At 38.8% G+C, this 22,874-nt stretch overlaps 1 protein-coding gene across 13 annotated transcripts in view; it reads left to right on the forward strand.

Moving 5' to 3' along the window:
• MAGI2 (membrane associated guanylate kinase, WW and PDZ domain containing 2) overlaps window positions 1-22,874 on the forward strand; it is a 695,213-nt gene that overhangs the window by 437,046 nt on the left and 235,293 nt on the right. For all 13 annotated transcript variants that reach the window (XM_038153728.1, XM_038153732.1, XM_038153729.1 and 10 more), the window contains one exon: window positions 20,227-20,442. In XM_038153728.1, coding sequence (XP_038009656.1) covers window positions 20,227-20,442 — 216 coding nt within the window. The remainder of the gene's footprint in view (window positions 1-20,226; window positions 20,443-22,874) is intronic.

Here is a 22,874-nt window from a genome sequence, read left to right on the forward strand (position 1 = left end):
AGGTTATATCATCTTTGTATATGAAGATGCTTGAAGCTCTCCTGGCTGTCTCTCTCCAGTTGTGGTGCATGCAGTGCAAGCAGGAAGATGGCAAGCTGGAGAGGAATTCATAAGAAATATTAAAGTCAGACTTGAATCTGTTTGGTTTAGCACCTTAAAGGCAAAGAGGTGACTTTGTCACATTTTTCAGGTATTTCTGCAGTGTTTGTAGAAACAGATACCTGGTAATTGTTCTTCAGTCTTGCAGCCAAAGTATAATACAATCCCCTGGCTGTAACCTGAACCTCTTCAGATTAGCACATGAAACACATGTGCTTAGTAATGGAGGCAAATGAGACACCCAGGGTTACCATGTATTAATTTTTTTAAACAAAAGTTATTTTTCCCAGTCAACAATTCAAATACCAATTAATTCAGGGATGGATGTGTTCACAAGGGTACCATGATATGTTACAGTCTGAGAACCTGGATATTATGCCTTTACCAGTTAATAAGATTCCTGTAGGGAAGAAGAGAGGTGTCTTGGTTTGGATCACACTAGCTCATGCAGAATGCTGCTACAAGAGTCTGTTGCTACATTCCCAGCAAAGACAAATGCCAACAGGCTGGAGAGGTCAGAGTGGGAGTCACCCTGAGGCAGGAGTCCTTTTTCTGCCTGTGCTGAGGCCACAGGTTGAGCCTTTCCTGGTGCAGTGCTGCTGCATAGCATCACAGGTGACTCTCTCTGTGGCATCCTCTGCATTCGCAGCAGATGGGGCCATCCAATGGCTTTGGCATTCCCAGAGCTCCATCGCTGCCACGGTACACTATGGGGGAGGCAGATCTGTGCACAGAGATACATAGGGGATTGTGTGGTTAGTGGCATTGCCAGAAGGCACCTTGTGAGGTGCAGGCGTGGCCCCTGCAGCCCAGCCAGCTTTTGGGAGCACTGCTGTGTGCCAGGAGCTGTGCAGGTGCCCTTACAGCCAGGTCTGATGCAGCCTCTCTGCTTGGGCACGGCGCTGCACATGGGCCTTGTGCACGTGAGGCTCTGGCTGCTTAGCAACTGCGTAATAGGGCTGTCCCAGAAGAGCACACCGTCTGTTTAGTCTATAAATGTAAAATATCCATTTTAAATCTGCACAGCACATCCTAAAGAACAGAAGAGCACTCCATGTTTTTATAGTGCCAGGGGTATTTGGCATTGTCAGAGCAGCACCTCCCCAACACAGAAGGAATGCCAGAGGAGTCTGTCAGACTGTGACTGCTCAATGCATTGACCCCTTCATCCAGTGAAAGCTCCCTCTGCTTTTCCTCCTGTCCTTCCTGTCCTGTTTCACTCTGTGGAGAGCATCATCAGCCATGAAATTGTTTCATTTTCAGTCAGTTTAATTAAATATCAGTGGTTTGGAAACTAAAAATTTACAGTCTGTGTAAGAAACAAGTGCAAATCTCAAAGCATGCCCAGGCAACACAGCTCTTAAAAATGTGTTTCTTAATCTCAGATGTCTTCTTTTATAATACATTTACTAAGAAGCTGTAATCCGAATTAGGCAGACAAAATATCAGAATGCAAGTATATGAAATCATAGAGATAGCTTTACTTAATTCACATTTCTGTTTTTCTGTTCCTTAAAAAAAAATGTTTAGTTCAACAATTTTTACTTGACTTAAAGTGTAATCAGCTGAATGACAAGCACCTTCTAGGCTTTCTCAGAGTAAATAGTTTGGCATGTTAGCTTTTCAGTTTAATCTAATAAAATGGTAAGTCAGGAGTGGTAAGAAAAGGGAAATTAATGTGTGGCTATGTCTGCTTTTTAGTTGGTGACTGATATCTACATTGGTAGTAGATAGGTTAAATTTAGCTCAAAAGCTTCCATGAAGAGCCTTCTTATACCAGGAAAAAAACAAACAACAGCAACAACAACAAAAAAGTAAATGCAAGGGAAAATAATTTTAAAATAATTAATTATCTTTCTTTTTCCTGAAAAAGAGAGTCAAGTGATTAATCAGTATGATAATTTTAAAAACATGTCACTTAGGTAAAAAAGCACCCATATTCATGGCCATCCATAGATTGTTTTTTTCAAATAAAGTTTGTGAATGGATTTGGTCCAAGGGTTTCTAACCACCAGGTAATTATGTTTTAAAACTGTCTCCCCCATAAATAGTCCTGCTGTTTTGTGAACAGACTGACCTATGAGCAGTCAAGTCCAAAACCTCTTTCCAAGTTGCAGAGGTACTGGCAGGCTGAAGCAGTTCTGATTGTTTTGCTTTCACATCTACCCAGTACAACTTTACATACACTTACTACCATTCAGGTTTCTTGATTTCCAGTCATTTCTCCACTGCACTCAGTGTACAACAGTCTTTGTTTTGCAGGCATCTGAAGGACACTGAGTTGTGCATCTGGAAATCTTTTTTGATTACTAACCTGAAATACCCACATTTAATCCAAGCTTGTGTGAAACTAAAGGAGATTTAGAGATAGAACATGAGAGAGTTGGATATTAAGGTAATGCTAGGGCCAAAAAAAGGATTATTAATGGGTTAAAAGATCCTTACATACTTTACTGTGCAGTGTTAGAGTTGGATTCATTATGTCAGTATGACAGCTGCATTCCACTCCTTTGTTGGGGCATTGACAGACATCCCACCCAGCACCAGCTGGTGGAGAACTGGCCAATGTGGCTATTCACTGTTGCTTTCTCCCATCCCTCTCTTTCCTGTAGTTCCCATGTATCTGCCAGAAGGGCAGGTTGCACTCAACAGCCCTCTGGTCTGCTTCAGACAAATTCAGCTAGGAGCACTAGAGTGAATTTTCAGTAAGGATGATGGTCCATAACAGGGCAATGATGAGGGGGATCAGGTACAACTTTCACAAGTCTTGGACTTATTCCAACTTCCAACACTGCTGCAGTCTAAAAGCTATTTTGAGAACTTCACACAAAAATAGGTCTTGCTCAGCAAGGTTGGTGAATATAGTGACAATGACATCATTAGTTCTTCTAGACAGAAAATGCACACGGAAATTCAGCATTTCCAAATGTTATTTTTTCCAATTTTGTTGCACAAAACTTTGTACTAGAGAGGCACTGATGTTAATGCAATACTGTTATGTTAACGCAGCATTTGAAGTAATGGCACACAGCAGCAAGTTTTAGGATCATTCTGAATGACATTTTTAATGTGGAACATCCAGCTTAAAAATCAGAACTGACAGTAGCTCTGTAAGTTTTTCCTTGCAGCCTGCTCAGTGATCATCTAATCTTGCCTTCTGTCTGAGGATCAAATTCTTGTGCATTCTCCATGCCTAGGTCACCTTTGATCTTCTGACACTGAACCATTAATAGTAAGGCTTACAGTGTTGACTTCTTTTCTAGTGGTAACGACATATTCCTTTGATTTAATATAAATTTTGGTTATCATTTATGTAGTGCCCTAACAGGGAAAATGTCTGCATCACCTTGTCATTGCAGTGACGTAGCTTCAACCTGGCAGATTTGCAGTTCTTTAAACTTTGCTCTTTAGATGTACTGAGTCAAGTTCAGTGGTATCAGCTGGCCACAATACCATCAAAATTAGAACTGAGGAGATTTTGACAAAATTATTAATTTTGCAATTTTAGCCTTCTATAATGGTGTTTAGTATGAACAAGTTGGACCAAGTGTTAACTATGTACAAGGAGTATACTTGTTTTAGACATATGAAATTATTATTGTTATTATTATTGTTATTATTATTATTTAATCTTCTTGGCTTTCCTTTATAGCATTAAAGACACTGATTTTAACGATGCTGTTCTGGGTCTACATCAGAGTAAGACAGTTCCTTGCTGTGTTTAATCTTACGAAGGGATTGTTGGTATTGCCCAAATAAATTGTTCTTTGAGGGCCTCTGTGTATTCCCACTGATAACTCCTAGTCACCCAGTTAGGGTCAAGCTAAGATATGACTCTCTCTCATGTCAGTGTATGAGAAACCTTGCCTGAGCATGATGTTACTACTGTGTGCATGTAAATGTCGAGCACATCTCTGGCTGCACAAGTTGCCATCTTTATGGATGCTAAGGGGCAATACAGGTTGCTCCACAGAGTATCATTGTGTATCTGCCAGTTATTGCTTTCTGTAGAGGAATGTACCTCATGATTCTGCACACATAACTTGCCCACAAGCTCATAGACTGGCACTAGAGTCCAGAAGGAACTTGTACCCAGCAAAAGTGGCTGAAGACTCATGCCCATGTCTACTCCCAGTTAGGTCTGTTCCTTCTTATTCTTTGCTCTTTTGGGGATAGGAATGTGAAATGTGGATCTCAGAACTCATGGAAACATAGTACTTCAGAGGCTCTGAGAACACGAAGTACTGCCTTTGCATTTTGCTGCTTTGGCTGTGAAGTAACCACGTAACTGCAGCCCCTTCCTGACTCAAGGCCATCCTTGGCCGCTAACTTCTGTAAGAGCATATGCCCAGTGCATGCAGATGCTCAGCCAGATTTAAGACCAGATTTAAGAAATATTGCCAGGAATTAACTCCTAAGAATCCAACCTATTCTGCAATAATGTGTCCCAAAGTTTAAGGAAGGAAAGGTGGCAGTGGCCTTGTGAAAGTCCATAAGGCTTTGCCAGTCCAGGCCAGAGAGATGAGGAGAAATGTCTCCTGTGCTGCGAGTGCAGTCATGTGTTCCTCGCTCTGTCTCCTCAGTCTACACTTTTTTGCTGCTTGTCTGTCCCTGCTATGATGTGTGAGGTTTGGGATCAGGAGCCTTTGCTGTAAAGCTCAGGTCAGCACCAGGCAGAGCACTGGGCACTACCATTACTAAGTGCTGCCCATCCTCTCCCAGCTGCATGTGTGTGCCTCGACAGGCTCAGAGCGTGATTGAAGAGTGAGAGATTCACAACAGCAGAGAAGGCTTGAAATTAAATAGTCTTTGACACTTTTTCTTAACTAGTCTCACTCTGGAACAGACCCTTGCCTTAGGGCAGTGATCCAGTGGAATAGCAATGACCTAAAGCTGCTGATCTACCTAGTGAAACATGCAGGGAGGAAAATTTAACTTAAAAATGATGATATGAGAATATCTGGGCTGCAAATAAATGTTTGTAAAATATCTACATTAACATTATAAGAATAAGGACTTCAGGTTTTTTTTCTGACTAAAACTGGAGCTTTTTTTTGAAGTACTGAATGCTACACAGAAACAAAAAGTGGAAAAATCCTGGTGAGTGAGACCTTGATCTCTCCTCTCATTTATTACTAGTACCAATGGAGTAGCTGTCCTAATTAAAAAGAACTTGCCCTTTCAAACAGAGGAGCTGAATTCTGATCCAAATGGCCTGGTAGAAAAGAATGAAGTCATTACTCTAATTAACATTTATGCTCCTGATGTTAACAATGTACTTGTAAAAGGAACCAGTAGCATAGATATTACTCTTTAAACCATCTGATGGTCTGGCATGGGTACTGATTTTAATTGCCCTTTGGTTATCAGTTTAGACAGATCTGCCAGGGGTAATTGCATTGTAAATAAGACATCTCAAGAAATTCACTAATGAGCTAATGAACAATAGTTATTTGTGAGATGAAGCTGATAATGCTTATTTAGACAAATGGTGTACTTACCTGTTCTGTGTTCCACACGTGAGCAATCAACAGTAACTAGGTTACAATGTCTTATCTGTTACTCAATCTACTCCAGAGTTTTATCTTCCATTTTCCAGGAAGTCCCTGGAAGGCTCTTTTTGTGTTTTCTAATTCACAGAACTGTAGTTTGGAGCCCTGCATTTCTGTTTGACTTTGTTTATTTATTTCTTGTCTCCCTTAGCAGAAATCATAATGACAGCCTAATTGGTTTACATTTCTGAAGCAGTTTGAAATGTGAAGTGTTGCATAAGTGTTCAAGGTTGTTATTGTTTTTTGACTCTTCCCAACCATTTTCTGTCCAGAATGAAAATTAAAGAGAAATTACTTGCTATTTACAAGAGTAAATATAGGGAATTTTGTCATAAGTAATCACTCAAAGATCACCGAACAAAAATCCCTTTGTTTCACAGAATTGAACTTTTTAAATGCTTGAACTTTGCATTTCATTCATATCACAGTAAGTCCATTAGCTTCAGTGGAAATATTTGATTTATGGTCATGCAAAAGGAGAATCACATCCTTGATATCTTTGAGAGGGTAGCTTCATGGTGGAATGAAGGTTGTGGAAAACACAGGTCTTCTCTGAAGATTTAGCTATAATTAAAACACTGGGACATTTTATAAACTTAGAATTTGAGATCATGACATGTTTATTTCGCAGGAGGGATTTGCATAGTTGTATCAGAATTTTACAGATAGGAAGATTCCTATCAGTCATGGATGCATAGTTTACCTAAATAATTTACATATACCAAACTCTTTTTTTTTTTTTTTTTTTTTTTCCATAGAGCACTAGTCCTTTAGCTTTTTCATGGGACCAGACCAGTGCTTGGTACTACCAGAGAATTTTTATTAGGTGCAGTTTAAACAAAAAAAAATCTAAACAAGACACATGCATTTAATTTTCTTTGTTGCTTCTCCTGGTTCACAGGGCAGAGTCAAGAGGTATCCATGACATAGTAGTGAAGTCTTTTACCCCAGAACAGGATTTTAGGATCACAAATGAAGCAGGCAGGCAGGCAAAACAAGGACAGCCAACAAAAGGTAGCCTGGGGCAACACAGTGTGTCAATGAGAAAGAGAGAGATAAGAAACACTTGGACAGTTGTGCATGTTGGCTTCAATCTGTAATGACTGTGCAGACCACACATCAAAAACATTTGGCTGTCCTTGACAGAGAATGAAAAGAGCACAGATTTTTCAGCTACCTCTTTTTTTTTTTTTTTTTCTTTTTCCCCACAATCAGCCTGGTGAATAGCAACTCATTTACTTTATTTCTGTTTTAATTATTTGTCTAATGGCCTTCAGGCTGTTATTAGACATCATCTTTGAGAGACAAAATGAAAACTCTTCATCTTTTTACAACTGCTCTTTTTGCTGTTGGTCTGATGGATCTACAAATCTCACTGTTTTAAACAACATTTCTATTGTATCTTTCCACTGTAAATTAAGGGCAACGTTGCCACCATCAACTCCAATAGCACTTAATTTAGTCAGCCCTGGCAGCTGCTGCATTTCTGCAGTACTGGGCATGCAGAGACCTCCATGACCTTGGCACCAAAGTGTCAGTTGGTGCCTAAATTCTGTGAGAGTCAATAAATGAGTGGAAAGCACCTATTTTTTCCCCAATTCCCTGGCAGTCCTAACCACACTCAGAGATTGAGTGATATGAGTTGGCCAAATGGCAAAATGTGCAGGCTTGCTGGACATTTGGTGCTTATGTGATGGTGCTTGTGACACTTTCTTTACAACCTCTGGCCCCTTTCTTGCTTGCCTCATGTCCAAAAAAAGAATCAGTGGAAGGTCAGAGTTTATTTAATGTCTCACCTTGCCTTCCCAGTGGTGGCTTAGCTCCTGAATGAAGGTGACCCTCCATTCCTTCTTTTGGGAGAATGACATTGTGTAGTTTGCAATTTGTGGGGCCTGATGAAGAGCATGCCAGAATGCCTCATTATACAGCTTAGGAGAAAGACTCATCAAGCATGATCAAGCTTTTTTATTACAAACTTAAGACCTCTTTCTTTCCCTGGTTGTTTTGTTGGTTTTGTTGTGTTGTTTTTTTTTTTCCTACTAATATGTGATAAACTCACCCCAGGCAATATCAATTACTTCATTCCTCAATATCTCTTAGTTTGTGTCTAATCAGAACTTTTCTGAATGATTCAAAAATAATGAGTTTTTAAATCTTCTTTTTCTCCCTGGCTTAAAGTTGTGTTTTAACTCTGGTAGGTTGTGTAGTTTTAGGGCAAGTTCTTGGGCTTGTGGATTGCCTCATCATAGATCTTTATGTAGTAACTGAGCTCTGGAGGAGCTAAAATGTCTTCTTGTAGCACAAGACCTCATTGGCAGTAGAGTTATGGATTAAAACTCACACGACAAAGGTAAAGCTCTATATCTCAGTCATCTCAGGAGCGAGGTGGGATCCAGAGTAGTGAGGTAAAAAATACCACTTTAGAAAGAGATATCCCACTGGCTTTAAGGAAAACAGGGAACACAAAGCCTCCATTAGGTGTTAACTATGGCTTAGTATTTTGGTTTTATAATTTCAATTACCTTAAAAAACACCTGATGATTCACACTAATATGGCAAAAAACAATCTGTTGATGAAAACCGAATTTATGTCATTTTTTTTCTCTGGGGTTTGGTGGTTTTTTTGGAAGTTTGTTTATTTTTTGTACCTGGAATCACTGTGAGTCTCTGAGAAGTATTTTTATTTATTCTGACAACTCCTTAAGGAAAGGCCAGTAGGGAACATCTAATTTATTCATGTTGTGCAAGATGACTATCTGCAGGACAATCTGCAGATGCCTTTTTGGGCACAAAAGGAAAGGATTCCCTACATACCTCTCCAATTGGCAAGGTAACTTTCTCTGGTAGCAGCTTGAATAAATGAATACAAAAACTGATTGACTACAGGGATCTCTTTTCTTCCTCAGGTTTGAAGAAACTGTCAGATGAAATTAACAGTCTAGAGTATCTTCACAAGGTTGTCAAGGCAGTTGGAGACAGATTTCCAGCTATAACACAGAGAAAATGCCACTCTGAAAATGTGTAAGGTGTCTATAAACACAGCTTTTAAAATAAGCTTAAATTGCTATTAAAAAAAAAAAGAAAATAAAAGAAAAAGGAGATACAGTAGTGATCAAACCAGGGGTGGGGGCATTAATCCAGGTCCTTATGTCAGGCAAAAGACACATCACACAATTCTCATGACTGTAAGACCTCTGCAGTATCATTTTTGAATAAACTTCACCTAGCCCTACACATGGCATTTTCAGATAGATCTGTAGTAAGTGTGGATTGATTTAACATATGGGTAATCTCTCAGAAAATTCTGGTATAGTGACTCTATGTTCCTGAAATTCATTCCCATTTTTAACCAAAACGTTTTCTGAAAAACTTGGCATATCCTTTCCTTCATACCACCTTCTACAGAAATATAGTTAATTTGTACAACTGAAATGCATTTTATTTTTATTATAGGAAGCTTATAATTTTACTTACTTTTGTTAGAACATCTTTTCTTTCTGAAACTTCTTTTTTCCTTAAAAAAGTCTGGGCCAATGCTGCATGCAATAAAGTTCTTAACCACATGATGAGCACTGCATGACATTTGATTCCTTTAGTTCAGTGAATGATTCTAACTTTGCTTGTTATTTAGCAGAAGGAAGCTGCTACTATACAGTGAGATGTCTGCAGCAATGCCAGTATCAGTCTAGAAAGAATAGTAATTTGCAACAAAATGGCTCTCTGATTTGCATTAATCAGTAATAAATTTCATCTGACATAATAACTTCCCCTGGACTTATATGTCTTCTCTTTTTTAAGCCTTCTGAACCTTCAGAAACATACATTTCTGTGGCCCAGACTGAATTAGATGAAATTTTGTCTAGAAATATTCTTAGACTTTTCTCATCTTTCCAGATAATTTGTAAGGGTGTAAAACCATGTAGGCACTACTGTCAAAAGGGAGGGACTCTGCTGCAAGCTGTTCTCTAATATGGCAAAGGATTTTTACTTCTACAAAAATCTTAGCCATAATATATAAAATATACAAAGGGAAGCAGAAAATCTTTTTTTTTTTTTTTTAAGTATGCTTAGCCTAAATCTGTAATGAAGGAAGAAAGTAATAGCATGATTTAGTGTGTTGGGACCTTGATCATTAAGGGTCTGAATCATGTCCTCTAACATTAGTAAGCTTAAAGGTGTCTGGGTCTTCTTTTAAAATAACAACCAAAACCCAAGTACACTTCCAGAGGTCAATTTATCTCATCTAAAATCACTACCAGGGTAGGTGGGGAAAGAGAGGTCATTATTTTAGATAGTGAACTTCTAAGCAGGAAAAGTGAAATTAGCTAAAAACCCACTCTCTATATCACTTAGGGATCATACACATTTAGGGGCAGGTGATTACTCACGGGTCCCATCCAGACAGCAACAGCCTGCTCACAGTAAAAATGATAAGTGTGATGGGAAGAAATATCTTGGTATCTGTGCTTAGCTGCAGCAAAGAACACACTGTTTAGAAATTGAACCATGTTTCTTCTGGAAAAGCAGAGGTTTCAGATTATACTGCTGCTTTTTAGAAGATGAGGTCAGAATTGCTTTAAAGTATGCAGAACACTATGAAACAGTTAATAATGTATTTATCAAGCTGTATTGTTGCATAGTCTTGTTCCAATAGCCTGCATTCATACCTTTGTGATTCCTACTTTTGAAGTCCAAATTCCATTTTGTATTAATTATTCAATCCTTTCTCTTTGTCCATGATTTTTCTTAAGTATGTAGGAGCAGCCTTCTCAAGAGGTCTGTCAGGTCTGGCTAGATTTTTCACTTCTGGTGCACTGTGCTCAGCAGAAGATCAGATTATGACAGTTGAAGGTCATTTCATATTTGCTGGTGGCTGGGAGATGTGTGATGATGTGCTGTGTGTGGAGCACTCTCCTGCATCTGATAAGCAGTCCTCTCTCTTCTAGGCCGTTATCTAAAACTGATGTGTTCTGCTGCACAGAAAGAAATACAAACTTGAAAAATATTTGGGAGAAATAAGGTCATGACCTTAATCTTAGAGGAATCTTAAAGCAAGACAGTTCCCTCTGTGTAGCCACCTCCACCTGAACTTAACACAGGATGGTTTATAGTTACTTTATCCGAAAGGTATTTACACCTTCAACCCATGGGATTCCCACATCTGACAGGAGAACTGTTATTTCCCAACTGTGAGAGATTTAGTGCTCAAGAGGATTGTATCTGTTGACATGGTTTGGTCTTGGAAGAAATTAAAGGAATGATGAAAAGAGTCTGGGCTGTACCTGATTTTGTAAAGGTGAAATTGTTGTCTACTTGCTTCTTGTACTCTTACACAGAGCTTTAGGGATTAGTCTTGCATATGTGCCAGAATCTGTAGATGGGCAATTGGCTAAAAGATTAATTAGCAAAATCTAAGAAATGCAGAGTATTTATAGGATAAAGCCACCCTAGTACTTAAAAGGGTGGGACAAAAAAAAAGAATAATTAAAAGGAAAAGCAGCTGTGTAAAATGGAACTATGGAAACAGTGATGAAGAAAACTTAGAAGTTTGAACTCTCTTAAATACACTGAAGTGTGAAGTGATACCTTTGAGGAAAATACATTTTTAAAAATGAGAACTAGCTTATATATGCCTTAATTTGGGGGTCTTCAAAATTTTCAAAATCAGACCATGCCCTATGCATATCTGGTGTACTCTATCACCACCTTACTGTTACTAAAATTAATTTGCTACTGATCTTTATTTTGAAAAATGCCAATAAGAAATAAAAACCAAACTTTTATATCCTTATCTATAAAGTCTGTCCATAAAGTCAATCCATAAAGTCTGTCCATTTTCAATCCATAAAGTCTGTATGGATTGAAAAGAGATGCTCTTATTGGGGGCAGTTGGTGTCCAACAGTAAGAGAGCAGCAGTTTTGTCATGTTGGAAGGTTTGACGTTCCATCTTGTCTCCGTCGCTGTATTTGTGAATTTAGAAACTTCCTCTGCTCTTGCATTCATTGGGGGCCAGAACACTCTTGGGCAAAAATCCACAGCTATAATTAGTGACTTAATTTTAATGTAGATGAATAGACAATCCTGAAGCCAGTTATTAAAATGTCATTACTTGACACAGAAGTTAACATATTTGCCTAATGTCTGTCACCAGAAGCTGCAGAGACCAACCCAAATGAGAATTCAGCCTGGGGAAGAGGCACAGCAACACAAGGCATCAAATGTCCCCCTGCCCCTGGGAAACAGCTGGATAGCCCTTGCCAGAAGATGCTGAAATGTTGCTTGGGAATGCGTAGGCAATAACTCTGACCCCTCTGTTCTAGCAGAATCCTGGGATGTCCTGAAAGTATTTCTTTCAAGTAACTTGATTTATAGCTGAAGCCCAGTGCAGTTAGGAAATAGAAAGGGGAGAAAAAACAGACTTTGTAACAAGGAGCCCTGGGGATGTCGATATCCAGCAAGTACGGAATTAGTTCTGTGTATCATGTGTAACTCATTCAGACAGCACTCCCAAAGTAAATAAATTTTAATCTTTATTTTTAATTCAGACTTTAATTTAACAGCAAGGTTCAGAGAACTAAGAAATCTGGATTCAAAGGCTTAGTTAGTAAAAGAAGAGCAAAGACATTTGCGGGACCTTCAGTCTTCTGTCTAAAAAAACCTAAAAGTAGCCACAAAGATCATAGTAAAAATATAACTTTTCTTGTGCATATTTCAGAGAATACAATAGAAGTTAATATCTGCTTTTAAAAACATAAGTGTGAATCTATATTTAGTAATTTTTTTTCTCTAAATTCTGGGATATCTGAACTACAACTTTTCCCATTTCTTTGCCATTTTAATGACACAAATCCATGAGTAAAAATAATACCAATGTAAATCTAAAATCTAAATGTTTCAGAAGGCTTCATTTTTTAATTCCACTTTCTTTGGAGTCACGGTAAGAGTTCTGCAACTTCAATCCATCAAGCAGCTTTGCAAAACCGTCATGAAAATGTATGAACCCAAGAACAAAATCTACTCACCCAACCTTACAGCAGTGATTAAAAAAAGGCCCTAATTATAGTATAGTCACCCGTCAAAATAAATTACTCAGGGTGAGTGGGTGAAAAGAAGTTTGCTAGACTTCCTTAAGGAGGTGGTAATTGTCTTGGTTTTTGTTAAAATACATCACTAATTATATTTTAGCAAAGTCTATGTACTCTTTTCCTCTTTAGGAATTTTATAAGATGGTCGTAAGAATACAGAAAAGTGGATTTTTCAGTTTTAGAATATTCTATACTTGTGTGGTTTTACTGCAGAGCAAAACAGACATACAAAAAATGCCCTAAATTACATGTGCAGATGATCAGAAATGTTAGAATAAAGTGATGTCACAAGCAGATGGCAATTGATTGGACGTACCTCTGGCAAAGTGATGTGTGTGCACAGTGAAGTGAAAGCATAGTGATACCACATGCTTGGCTCATGGAAGTCCACAGAACATGCATTTAAGAATTCCTTCCTGTTTTTGACATCCATTGCACACAAATGACGCTCAGGAAAGTGTTTGAATCACCATCCCTGAAAATTTTCAATAAACTTGTAATTGTGGCACTTAGAGAGATGGTGAGAGGTGAACATGGCAGTGCTGTGTTAACAGTTATATTGATGATCTTAGAGGTCCTTTCCAGTCTTAACAATTCCATGATTTAATACCAAATCCAAATCTTCTTCAAGGAACATGTCTGCAACACCTATTCCTGGGATATGTTGTCCAGAAAAACGTCACAAAATATTTGAAAGACTATCTACCTCATATGGTCTTACCCTGCTGGTTATACTGCCAGTGTGTTGGGCCTGCCCTAAACAATACCAAAACCATGAGCTTGTTTTCTTGCTGTCTTCTGGAGGTTAACAGAAAGCTACACTTAAATTTACATGCCAAGAATGCACAGGGTGTAGACAGCAGCAGACATCAGCTTGATGTCCCAGGACTTGCAGGCTGGGGGTCATTTCATTATAGAAGGAGATATTTTTTAGGCACTTCCTGGAAGATGTTTGCTCTGCTTAATTCCAGTTAAACACTCCATCAGTTAAACACTTAGAGCCAAGTAGAGTGAGTATAGACCGTAATAGCTCATTTGCAGACTCCAAAGCAGGTTAAGTTAAAAAAAATAAATATCTTGTTAGGAAAAGATCATTGATTTTCATAGAATCATGGAAAAGTTTGAGTTGGAAAGGATGGTCCACCTACCTTAGTCCAAGCCCCTTCAATGAGCAGGGACATCTTCAACTAGATCATGTTCCTCACAGCCTTGTCCAAGTTGACCTTAAATGTTTCCAGGTGTGGGACATCTATTACCTCTCTGGAAAACTTCCATTGTTTCTACATCCCTACAATAAGAAAATGTCTTCCTTATTATCAAGTCTGAATCTACCCTCTTTTTCTTTAAAACCATTATCCCTTGTCCTATTGCAACAGGTTTTTTCTAAAAAGTCATCCTTTTAAGCCTCCTTTAGGGACTGACTGTCCACATAAGGTCTTCTGGAATCCTCTCTTCTCCAGGCTGAATAAACTCAACTCTAAGCCTGTCCTCACAGGAGTACTGCATCGTTTTTGTGTCTCTCCTCTGGACTTGCTCCATGTCTTTCTTGTGCCAAGAATCCCAGAGGTGGATGCAGCACTGCAGGTCTGGTCTCAGGACACCAGAGCAGAGGGGCAGAATCCCTCCCTCACCCTGCTGGCCATGCTGCTTTGGATGCAGCCCAGGATACAGTTGGTTTTCTGGGCTGTGAGTGTTCATTGCCAGGTATATATCCAGATATATATCCAGATTTTCTCCCACCAGCACCTCCAAGTCCTTCTTGGCAGGGCTGTTCTATGTCTGCTCATCCCCCACCTGTGCTGACATTGGGGTTGTCCCACCCCAGGTGCAGCACCTTGCAGTTGGTCTTGTTAAACTTCATGAGATTCCCATGAGCCCACTTCTGGAGCTTGTCCAGCTCCCTTTGGATGGCTTCCTGTTCTTCAGGTGCACCAACCAAACCACTCAGCTTGGTGTCATCTGCAAACATGCTGAGAGTACCCACAGTCCCACTGGTGGTGTCACTGATGAAGATATTAAACACTATTTTTCCCAATACAGACCCTTGAGGGACACCAGTTGTCACCAGTCTTCATCTGGATACTGATTATAAACAGACATAAATCATGAACAGATGCTTCTTGTTGTATACAGTTGGCTTCTAGTCATAAATAAATTCAGCCATCTTCTTTTAATCAAAGTATAAAATATTCATATTTGTTCACATTATTTTTTTATTGAAAATTAAGCTAATTTCTCCCTACCTAAAACTCTCTATACCATTGGAATCTATTACATTTCCATATGTATTTGTGAACTGTTAAAATATCAAATGTAACTCAAATCTGGGCAGCAATTAGACTTCAGAGTACTTCCCCTTAGTTTATTATCAGTAGTCAGTGATCACAAAAGCAAATATGTAGAGGTTTAACATTCGTCATAACATTTGCAGTTGTTCTCGTAACTGAAAAATAAGGTTTGTCTTTCATTGCCTAGAGTTGTGGCTGACTCACACAATTTTGACTGATACTCCAGCAATTCAAAGCTGTATAAACAAAAAAGACAGATCAATCTAAATGAGGGTGCTGAATAAGCAGAGGCAGGTGTGTATCTGTAGCTGGGTATTGTTTCATCTCACTCTAAAAATAAGTGTGAAAAGGAATGTGTCTCTGCTCTGGGCTCAGAATGTGAGTCACACCATAGCTGGAAGTATTCATCCTAAAAGCTTCTGGCTCTGGCACACCTCTTGTTTTCTGTCTGGTGGTTCATTTTTACTATAATTTCCTAATTCCTCATCACTATTTTAACCCTTCATAATATATTTTTAAACTAGAGTTTTTAATTTCTTATGTGAGATCAGAGGAGCTTCAGGAGCAAAGGGTGCTCTGAACAATGGTCCCCTTTCTCCACAACCTGATGCTCAAACTGGCCTGGCCCAGGAGCTAAAGGAGCCCCTCCTCCTCCTCCTCCACGGCCTGGAGTGCAGACCTGGCACACAGCCCTTCCTCTCCCTTCTCTGTCCAGAAGGATGGCAAGAGGAGATGTCCACTCTATGCTGCATTTTGGATCTTTCCTCACAGAAAGAGAGAGGGACTGGGAAGGCCAGGCAGAGGAAAATGCATGTATGTCAGTCTCTGCAATGGAGCACTAAGTAGAGCACGACATGGAGACAGATTTATAACTGTGCCCAGTAGCTGGGATCACAGGGTGTGGAGGACATCAGTATAGGCACTTTCAGTATACCTGAATCTTGTTATCATTTAAGCATGAGGATTTTTCTGCTTCTTTGCTACCACCCAAGTGCTCTGTCTTTTTTTCTTCCTCAAAGGCTTACCTTTTCTCAGGAAGCAAGTTGGGATATTGCTTCGCCATCAAACATTTTATCTATAAAATAAAAGTCTTACTACATCCTGACATAGGTGAACTAAAGTTAAGGAAAAAAAATAAGCTGTTTCCTCCTCCTTATTTCCTCATTTTTCTGCTTCTTGTGACTTTCTGACTTCCTGATCTGGTTTCTGTCATCAGTGCAAGCCTACCCATTAATCTGTCTGGCTCTTCCTTGTAGAGTCAGGGTGCTGATCAGGGTTCATGCAGCTCAGGGGTGGCGAGGGACACTTGGTAATTGTCACTGTGCCATGGCTTCCAAGCCACTTTGGCAGCCAAGTCAAATAGGTTAGGCCAGACCATCTTCAGTGTTCAGCTGCACTCAGAAGCAGCTGGAAGCACTGCAGCAATCAGGAGCAGCAGCCAGATGGATTCTGCAGAGGTGCTTTTTGTGCACTGCCTGTCTGCACAGAGGCTTTGATTCAGGCCCAGCACAAAGAACTTCACTTAGGCTTAAACTGACCTCTTGACTGTGCAGGGGCGGCAGGTAAGTATACAGACATTTTTTTGAGTACAAGGAGGAACCTGAGTAATAGAGCAGCTGCACTTAGTCAAATGGAGGGAAAATGTCTCTACTACTGCCCCTTGGTGGATCACAGAATCACCGAGATTGGAAGAGACCAGTAAAATGTTAAGGCATAAAATACAAGAGGGAAGGCATGCCGAGTTACATTCTGCACTCCACCAATCTGATTGTATGGAACTCGTGATTCAGAATTTGTACCTTTACATTTAAGGCTTTCATGGCCTTTTTTTCTTCTATGACTGTATAATTGCTTTTTGACTGCGTTTATGATACTGGCAGCATCTGACAGTGAATGCCACTATTCTCTTATGCTGTGTAAAAAAACCCCACTTCTTATGCTTGTTTTAAACCTGCTAATTTCATTGGGCATCCTCTTGTTCTCAAGTAGTGGGAAGCTAAGCATCCATTCATTGATTTTCTAGGCACTTTCCCAGGGTTGTCCTGTTTTTATACATATCTGCCATATCCCCCTTCAGTTGTTTCATTTCCAAGCTGAAAACTCAAAATCAATTTAAGCAGTTCCAAGCTTTAATTGCCCTTCTTTAGTTCCCCCATGCAATTTTTGAGAGGCAAGTACTAGAACAGCAGGCAGTATACAAAAGAGAGGATACTATGTGATTTTGTATAGTGCTATAAAGGTGTAGTCTGTTTTGTGCTCCATTCATTTTTTAAAAAAACTCCTAACTGCTGGTATTTCTGACTGCCAATGAGCATGGGGTTTATGTTTTCTTCTAGTATGCTTTCTTTTTTTTTACCCTTTTCTATTTTTTCTTTTAATAATTCCTTTTAAAAAATTACCTACAGTTGAAATTGTTTATTTGGTGTTCCTTTTTTACCTACAGGAAAATGAATTTTAGTACCTTAAGATTAGTGTTTCAACAGTAACCTATTGAACCCTTCCCCTTGCTCGGGCAAGATGAAAAAGACATCAGAGATTTTCAAAATATAATGGCAACAAAAATTATGGTTTTTAAATATTTAGTCTCTATATTATGCTTAGATATGACATTTGCCAAGGTTTTGTGAGAGTCTTCCATCATCTCTAATCTCCCAAATCTTAAGTAAGGAATTTCAAGAGACTGAGAATCTCTTCTTCATAAAAGATACAGTTTACATTGATTCTAGTTTTTCTGTAATGGAGCATTGCTCCTTCATTTAAATGGCTGGACCTCTCAGTCTATATATATTTTCCATTGGAGTTTAACTAATTTTTTAATGACATGCTGATTGTATCAGCATGTGTGTAGTTTCTTATTTTTATTTGCATTGTTTCTGCATATTTTTGAATTAAAGGTACAGATCAATAGGTAGCTAGCAATAAATAATTTAAAACTCACTTTTAAATCAATGGTTACTGGATCATAAAGCACATAAAGTTTTCTGTTGCAGGACAGAAGTTGGAAATTACACAGTATTTTCAGTTTGAAACTGAATGAGTTAAATCCTCTTTGACCCCTGATCTTATATGTGCAATTTTTTTCTTATATTTTTATATATGTGATATTCATAGATTTTTTGTGTGTATGAATTTTATCTCTGTCTCTCACTGATGCATACAGTCACCCAAAGTGAAAAAGTGTCTAATATTTTAAAATAACATGAGAGTGTCCTTCAGTTAAAACAGCTCATCTACTATTCAGGATATTAGCATTACTGTTAATTATTACTGCACTCAATTTTGTATGACAATGACAAAACTAAGAACAGAGGAAAAAAGGCCAAGGTACTGCACTTTAGTTTCGCAGTTTGTGTCACACTTGCACAATATCCCTGGGATATATCTTCTGATATTTATGAAATCAGTGGATTTCAGTGCATATTTGACAAGTTTTGTCAAGCTTAAGGCCTCTGAGGCACTGATTGAAACTGGTAAAATGGCTTAGGCCAGGGAGCTTTTTAATTGAGAAATCCTTTTTCAAAGTATGTGATATTTCAGATACACCATCTCACCAGAAAAGGTAGCATGATCTTAGAGCAATACAAAAGTAAAGTTCCAACTGAGCACTGTAGGTTTTCAGGTACTGTCAAAATCTGTACCGTCAGAGCATAGAAATTTGACTGCAAACAGATCTGGTCTTGACATTTTTTGGAGGCACAGCCACGTGCATGTAAATTTCCTTTTTCCCCCTTAGACCCAAATCCTGCTCCCCTGCTTTAACCCCAGCAGTCAAAGAGCTCCCACTGCCACCCTGCAGAGCCACATCTCATTGCCCTGCTGGGGCTCTTCGTTAAACCTGCTGCCGTCTCACAAAACCCAAAGAAAATCTGCAGTGAGTCAAAGTTTTATTCAAACATGCCTAAGTCCAGAGTGCCTATGAGTGTCATTTAACACAGTACATTTTTACTGTGTTACAATTACAGAAACATCTGTTATTAATATTGTTTTGGTAAACTGCTGTGAAAACTTCATTGAGTATTCAGTAGTTGCAAGGCTGTTCAGTTACTTACCTGTATGAGGTGGTCATGTGGCTGAACATAGTAAGTCTTTGGAAACACACAGAAATAGAAGTGCCAGTAATAATTTTTACTCTGCCTGCAAAATGTATTTTGTGATGGTTTACTGTGCATGTAGAACATACGCATTTATTTTTGTCATGCCTATGTGTGGTTACAATAATATTGTCATATTGTCATAATATTGTCATACTTTTTATGTTTCTTTCTAGAAAGTACATGTTTTTAAAATATCATTAATTGTGTTACTGATCTATTTTAACATATTTTTAATGAAAAATTTGTGGTTTCAGCAAGACACTAATTATGAGATCAGATGTGCTAGAAATGCAAAGTACAGATATTGATAGATAAGATGGGACTGGGGTCCATCTAATCTAATAATCCTTCTGACAGAAAGTAGATGACTCAGAGGAAGTTGCCAGAAATTTCAGGAGACACAAATAAAGGGTAATCTGTCAGCCACCTTAAGTCTTCTCAGAATTCCTTAGTACTTGGAGATAATGTTAAGCCCTAAAGCATAAGGTTTCAACCTTATTTTAAAGGGTTTATTTGAAAATATGTTAGCATTAACTATTACAAATTTTGAAATCATGAAGAGCAAACATTTTACAAATATAAAAAACAAGATAGTGAAAGCGTTACTGAAATCTGCAAATCTCTGAATCATTGGATGATTATTTACTTTCTAAGCAGGTGAGATAATTTGTGGGAGTGAAAATGACATAACATAATAAACAATCAATATTTGCATAATAATTTTGATCCTTAAGAAACTCTTGTTTTGTGGCATAAATGTGGCAAAACTAATTTGTCCTAACTAATGATTTGAAATAAGAGAACAGGTCTGGTTGTCAGGTGTCTGGATGAGAGGAATGTAAACTTAACCTGTTATAGTTTCAGAAATTGTTAATAAGATACTTGTTTGTGAGCATGATTGGATCACTTGTGCTACCACAAAGAAAATTAATTACCATTTAATGGAAGGTAAACATTCGATTTTGCAGAAAACATTTTGAAATATTCTTTATTTTAGCTGATGAGCCAGATCCCACCTCACACGTCCATTAATCTAAGACAAAAGAAGCAGCAGCAGCCTGTGTATTTCTGCAATCTTATGTGTTGTTCCTTTTCTTTTCTTTCCAGACAACTATTACGGCACTCCAAAGCCTCCAGCGGAACCAGCTCCGTTGCTGTTAAATGTGACAGACCAGATCCTCCCAGGTGCCACCCCCGGGGCTGAAGGCAAACGTAAAAGGAATAAATCTGTGAGCAATATGGAGAAGACAGGCATTGAACCACCAGAGGAAGAAGAGGAAGAAAGACCTGTGGTCAATGGCAATGATGTGACAGTAACACCAGGTCTGTTCTTCCTTCTTACTTTGCAGTGAGTTTCTGTTATTCAGAGTCCTCAGTTACCTTCTACTGCAGTGAGAATATGCATGTTCAGGTAAGGATGTTCTTGCAAGAGGGAAAGGCAGGAATCCTGAATATTAGGCTTTCTCTGAAGCCTAAAATAATTACTTAACCTCTATTTTGGGGAGTCCTCTCACTTACCTCAGCTACTGTAAAGATTTCTGTCTCTGAACTAGTCTCTTTGAACCCTCTTCATAGACCAAAGAGAAAAATACCTTCTTTCTGAGCATGAATTGTGACCTGGTTTAGATTTCTATGTTGGGAAAACATTCACAAGTGCCTGTTCCTCTCTGTTGACTATAGAGGGAGTCTAGAGAACTGCAATTTGTTCAGATAAATAGTCTCTGTGTTTGGGGTCTTCTTGTTCTCAAATAGTGACACTCACAAGATTGTTCAGCACTTGATGAAATGAAATTTTATAAATTATCATGAAGACTTAGCAATATAATGGAAGACTAAAGTCACTATATTAACAAAGGTGTGGCAGTGCCATTAAAACTTACCTGGCAATACCATCTGGAGGACACTTTTCAGGAATGTTTCAGAGCCTGCATAAAGCTGATAAGGGTTTCAGATGTTAAGTCCTAAAGGACAATTGTTGTTTTACTGCTTGGATCACAGTGCTTAAAAAAAAAAAAGGGGGGTAGGGGGGTTCTGGGTACTGCCTGGTATCTTGAGTGGAAGCACTCCAGCCTATTCTGAAGCAGGCAATCAATTTCCCCGTCCACCTCTCAGCATGACAATGTTTTACAGAACTTTATAATTCTTATCCTGAAACAGAACTTGAGAAATTATTTTGGTTTTGTTCATGTAGAAAATTAAAGAATTCAGATTTTTCTATCTCTGAGAAATATTGCTGTGAATTTTTTTTTGTAAACTTAGAAACTCAGATTGTTGAAGTCTAGTGAAGTCTAGAAGTCTAGTGAAAATCACATGGATGAGAAGATAAAATGTAATATTGCAAGTTCTCTAAATGTATAGGTTACTGTGAAACAAAAAAAAAATCGATTACCTCATCATCTAAGCTCTGTAGAAGGATTTTCATATTGCAAAGTCTATATATACCCTTTTAATTCCTGCTTCATTACAAAGTATACTGAATTTAATATCTTCCCATCTAGGATGATTTTGCCACATGCTTTTCCTTAGCTGTTGCCTAACATTACAAATAAGGGAAAATTCCTGTGCAGAATCCAACTCTATCTACCAGGGGTGTCCAGGAGCAGTGGGGTGAGAGTGGGTCTGGTTCTCCCGCTTGGCTCTCCAAAGGGCTGCAGTATTGCTGCCTTGCCACTGCCACCACATGCTGCACAAGCCTTGCTCATCCCTTCCACACAGGATTGCATCTATTGGCATTTCTCTGACGCTTAGTGCCTTTCCTACACAGCTAAGCAGGAAAGGATGGAGCTCCTAACATCAGTACTGCTGCTGTTGCCAGGATACTTCCACAGTGAAAGAGGCAAAGGCAGGATTTGGTCTCTGATGTGTATTGTAGAAATCGTTAGAAAGATCTTTCTTTGTAGTTACTCGAAATGTGCCACCATTGCTGAGGAGCAATTTCCAGGACAATATGTTTCAGCTCCAAGTGGATCAAGAGGCAATATTTACCTGAATTTTTCCTTGAATTCTACACCTATAATAGGCTTCTGCCAGGCAGATTCTGTGGGAACAATGACTAGGCAGCGCACGAGAAGCAGGCGCTGGCATGTGCTGTGTAACAGAATGAAATACACGAGCATGGGTGTAAGACTGCCCACCCCCTCTTCCCCCTCCTCTCCCTGCCAGAGTAAATCCTATTGGTGTGGCCAGCAGAACAAGCAGTGCCTGTGTTGGCTCTCATGGTTTTATAAGCAGTGTTTTGTTGTTCAGTTACACTGATTGAGGACTTAGGGGATTGTAGCAAAGCAGCTCTGTACATACATGCTGTGTTGCCTTTGTTGGGCAGTGTGGCTCCCACAGACCCTGTTACTGCAGTCATTTTCTCTGTGAGCCGACAGAGGCTTAGTCACCTCTAAAATGTCAGTGCATTTGCAGTTTGTGTCTTTAAACAATCAAGAAAACCAGAATATTTTAATTAATTTATTTCTTTTTAAACTCCTGGTGGAGAGAGCATTTTAGTTTTTATAAAAAATCAGCAAAGGTAGGACATTTGTTATTGCCAATTCTTTTAGAAAGAGCATTCTATTTTAAATACTTCACTTCCAGGAGGAAGCTTTTATTAATTATAAGGCTCCTGGGACATCTGAAACATTGACTCATTTTTTATAGATGCTCAGCAATTTAATGGCTTATTAACTGCATATCTGAGCCTGTCAACTCAAGTACCTCTCTAACACATAGGACCACAAGGTTGAAATAGTAACACATCTAAGATGATT

Source organism: Motacilla alba, chromosome 1A (assembly GCF_015832195.1).
Source record: "Motacilla alba alba isolate MOTALB_02 chromosome 1A, Motacilla_alba_V1.0_pri, whole genome shotgun sequence".
In the NCBI taxonomy this organism is placed as follows: Eukaryota; Metazoa; Chordata; class Aves; order Passeriformes; family Motacillidae; genus Motacilla; species Motacilla alba.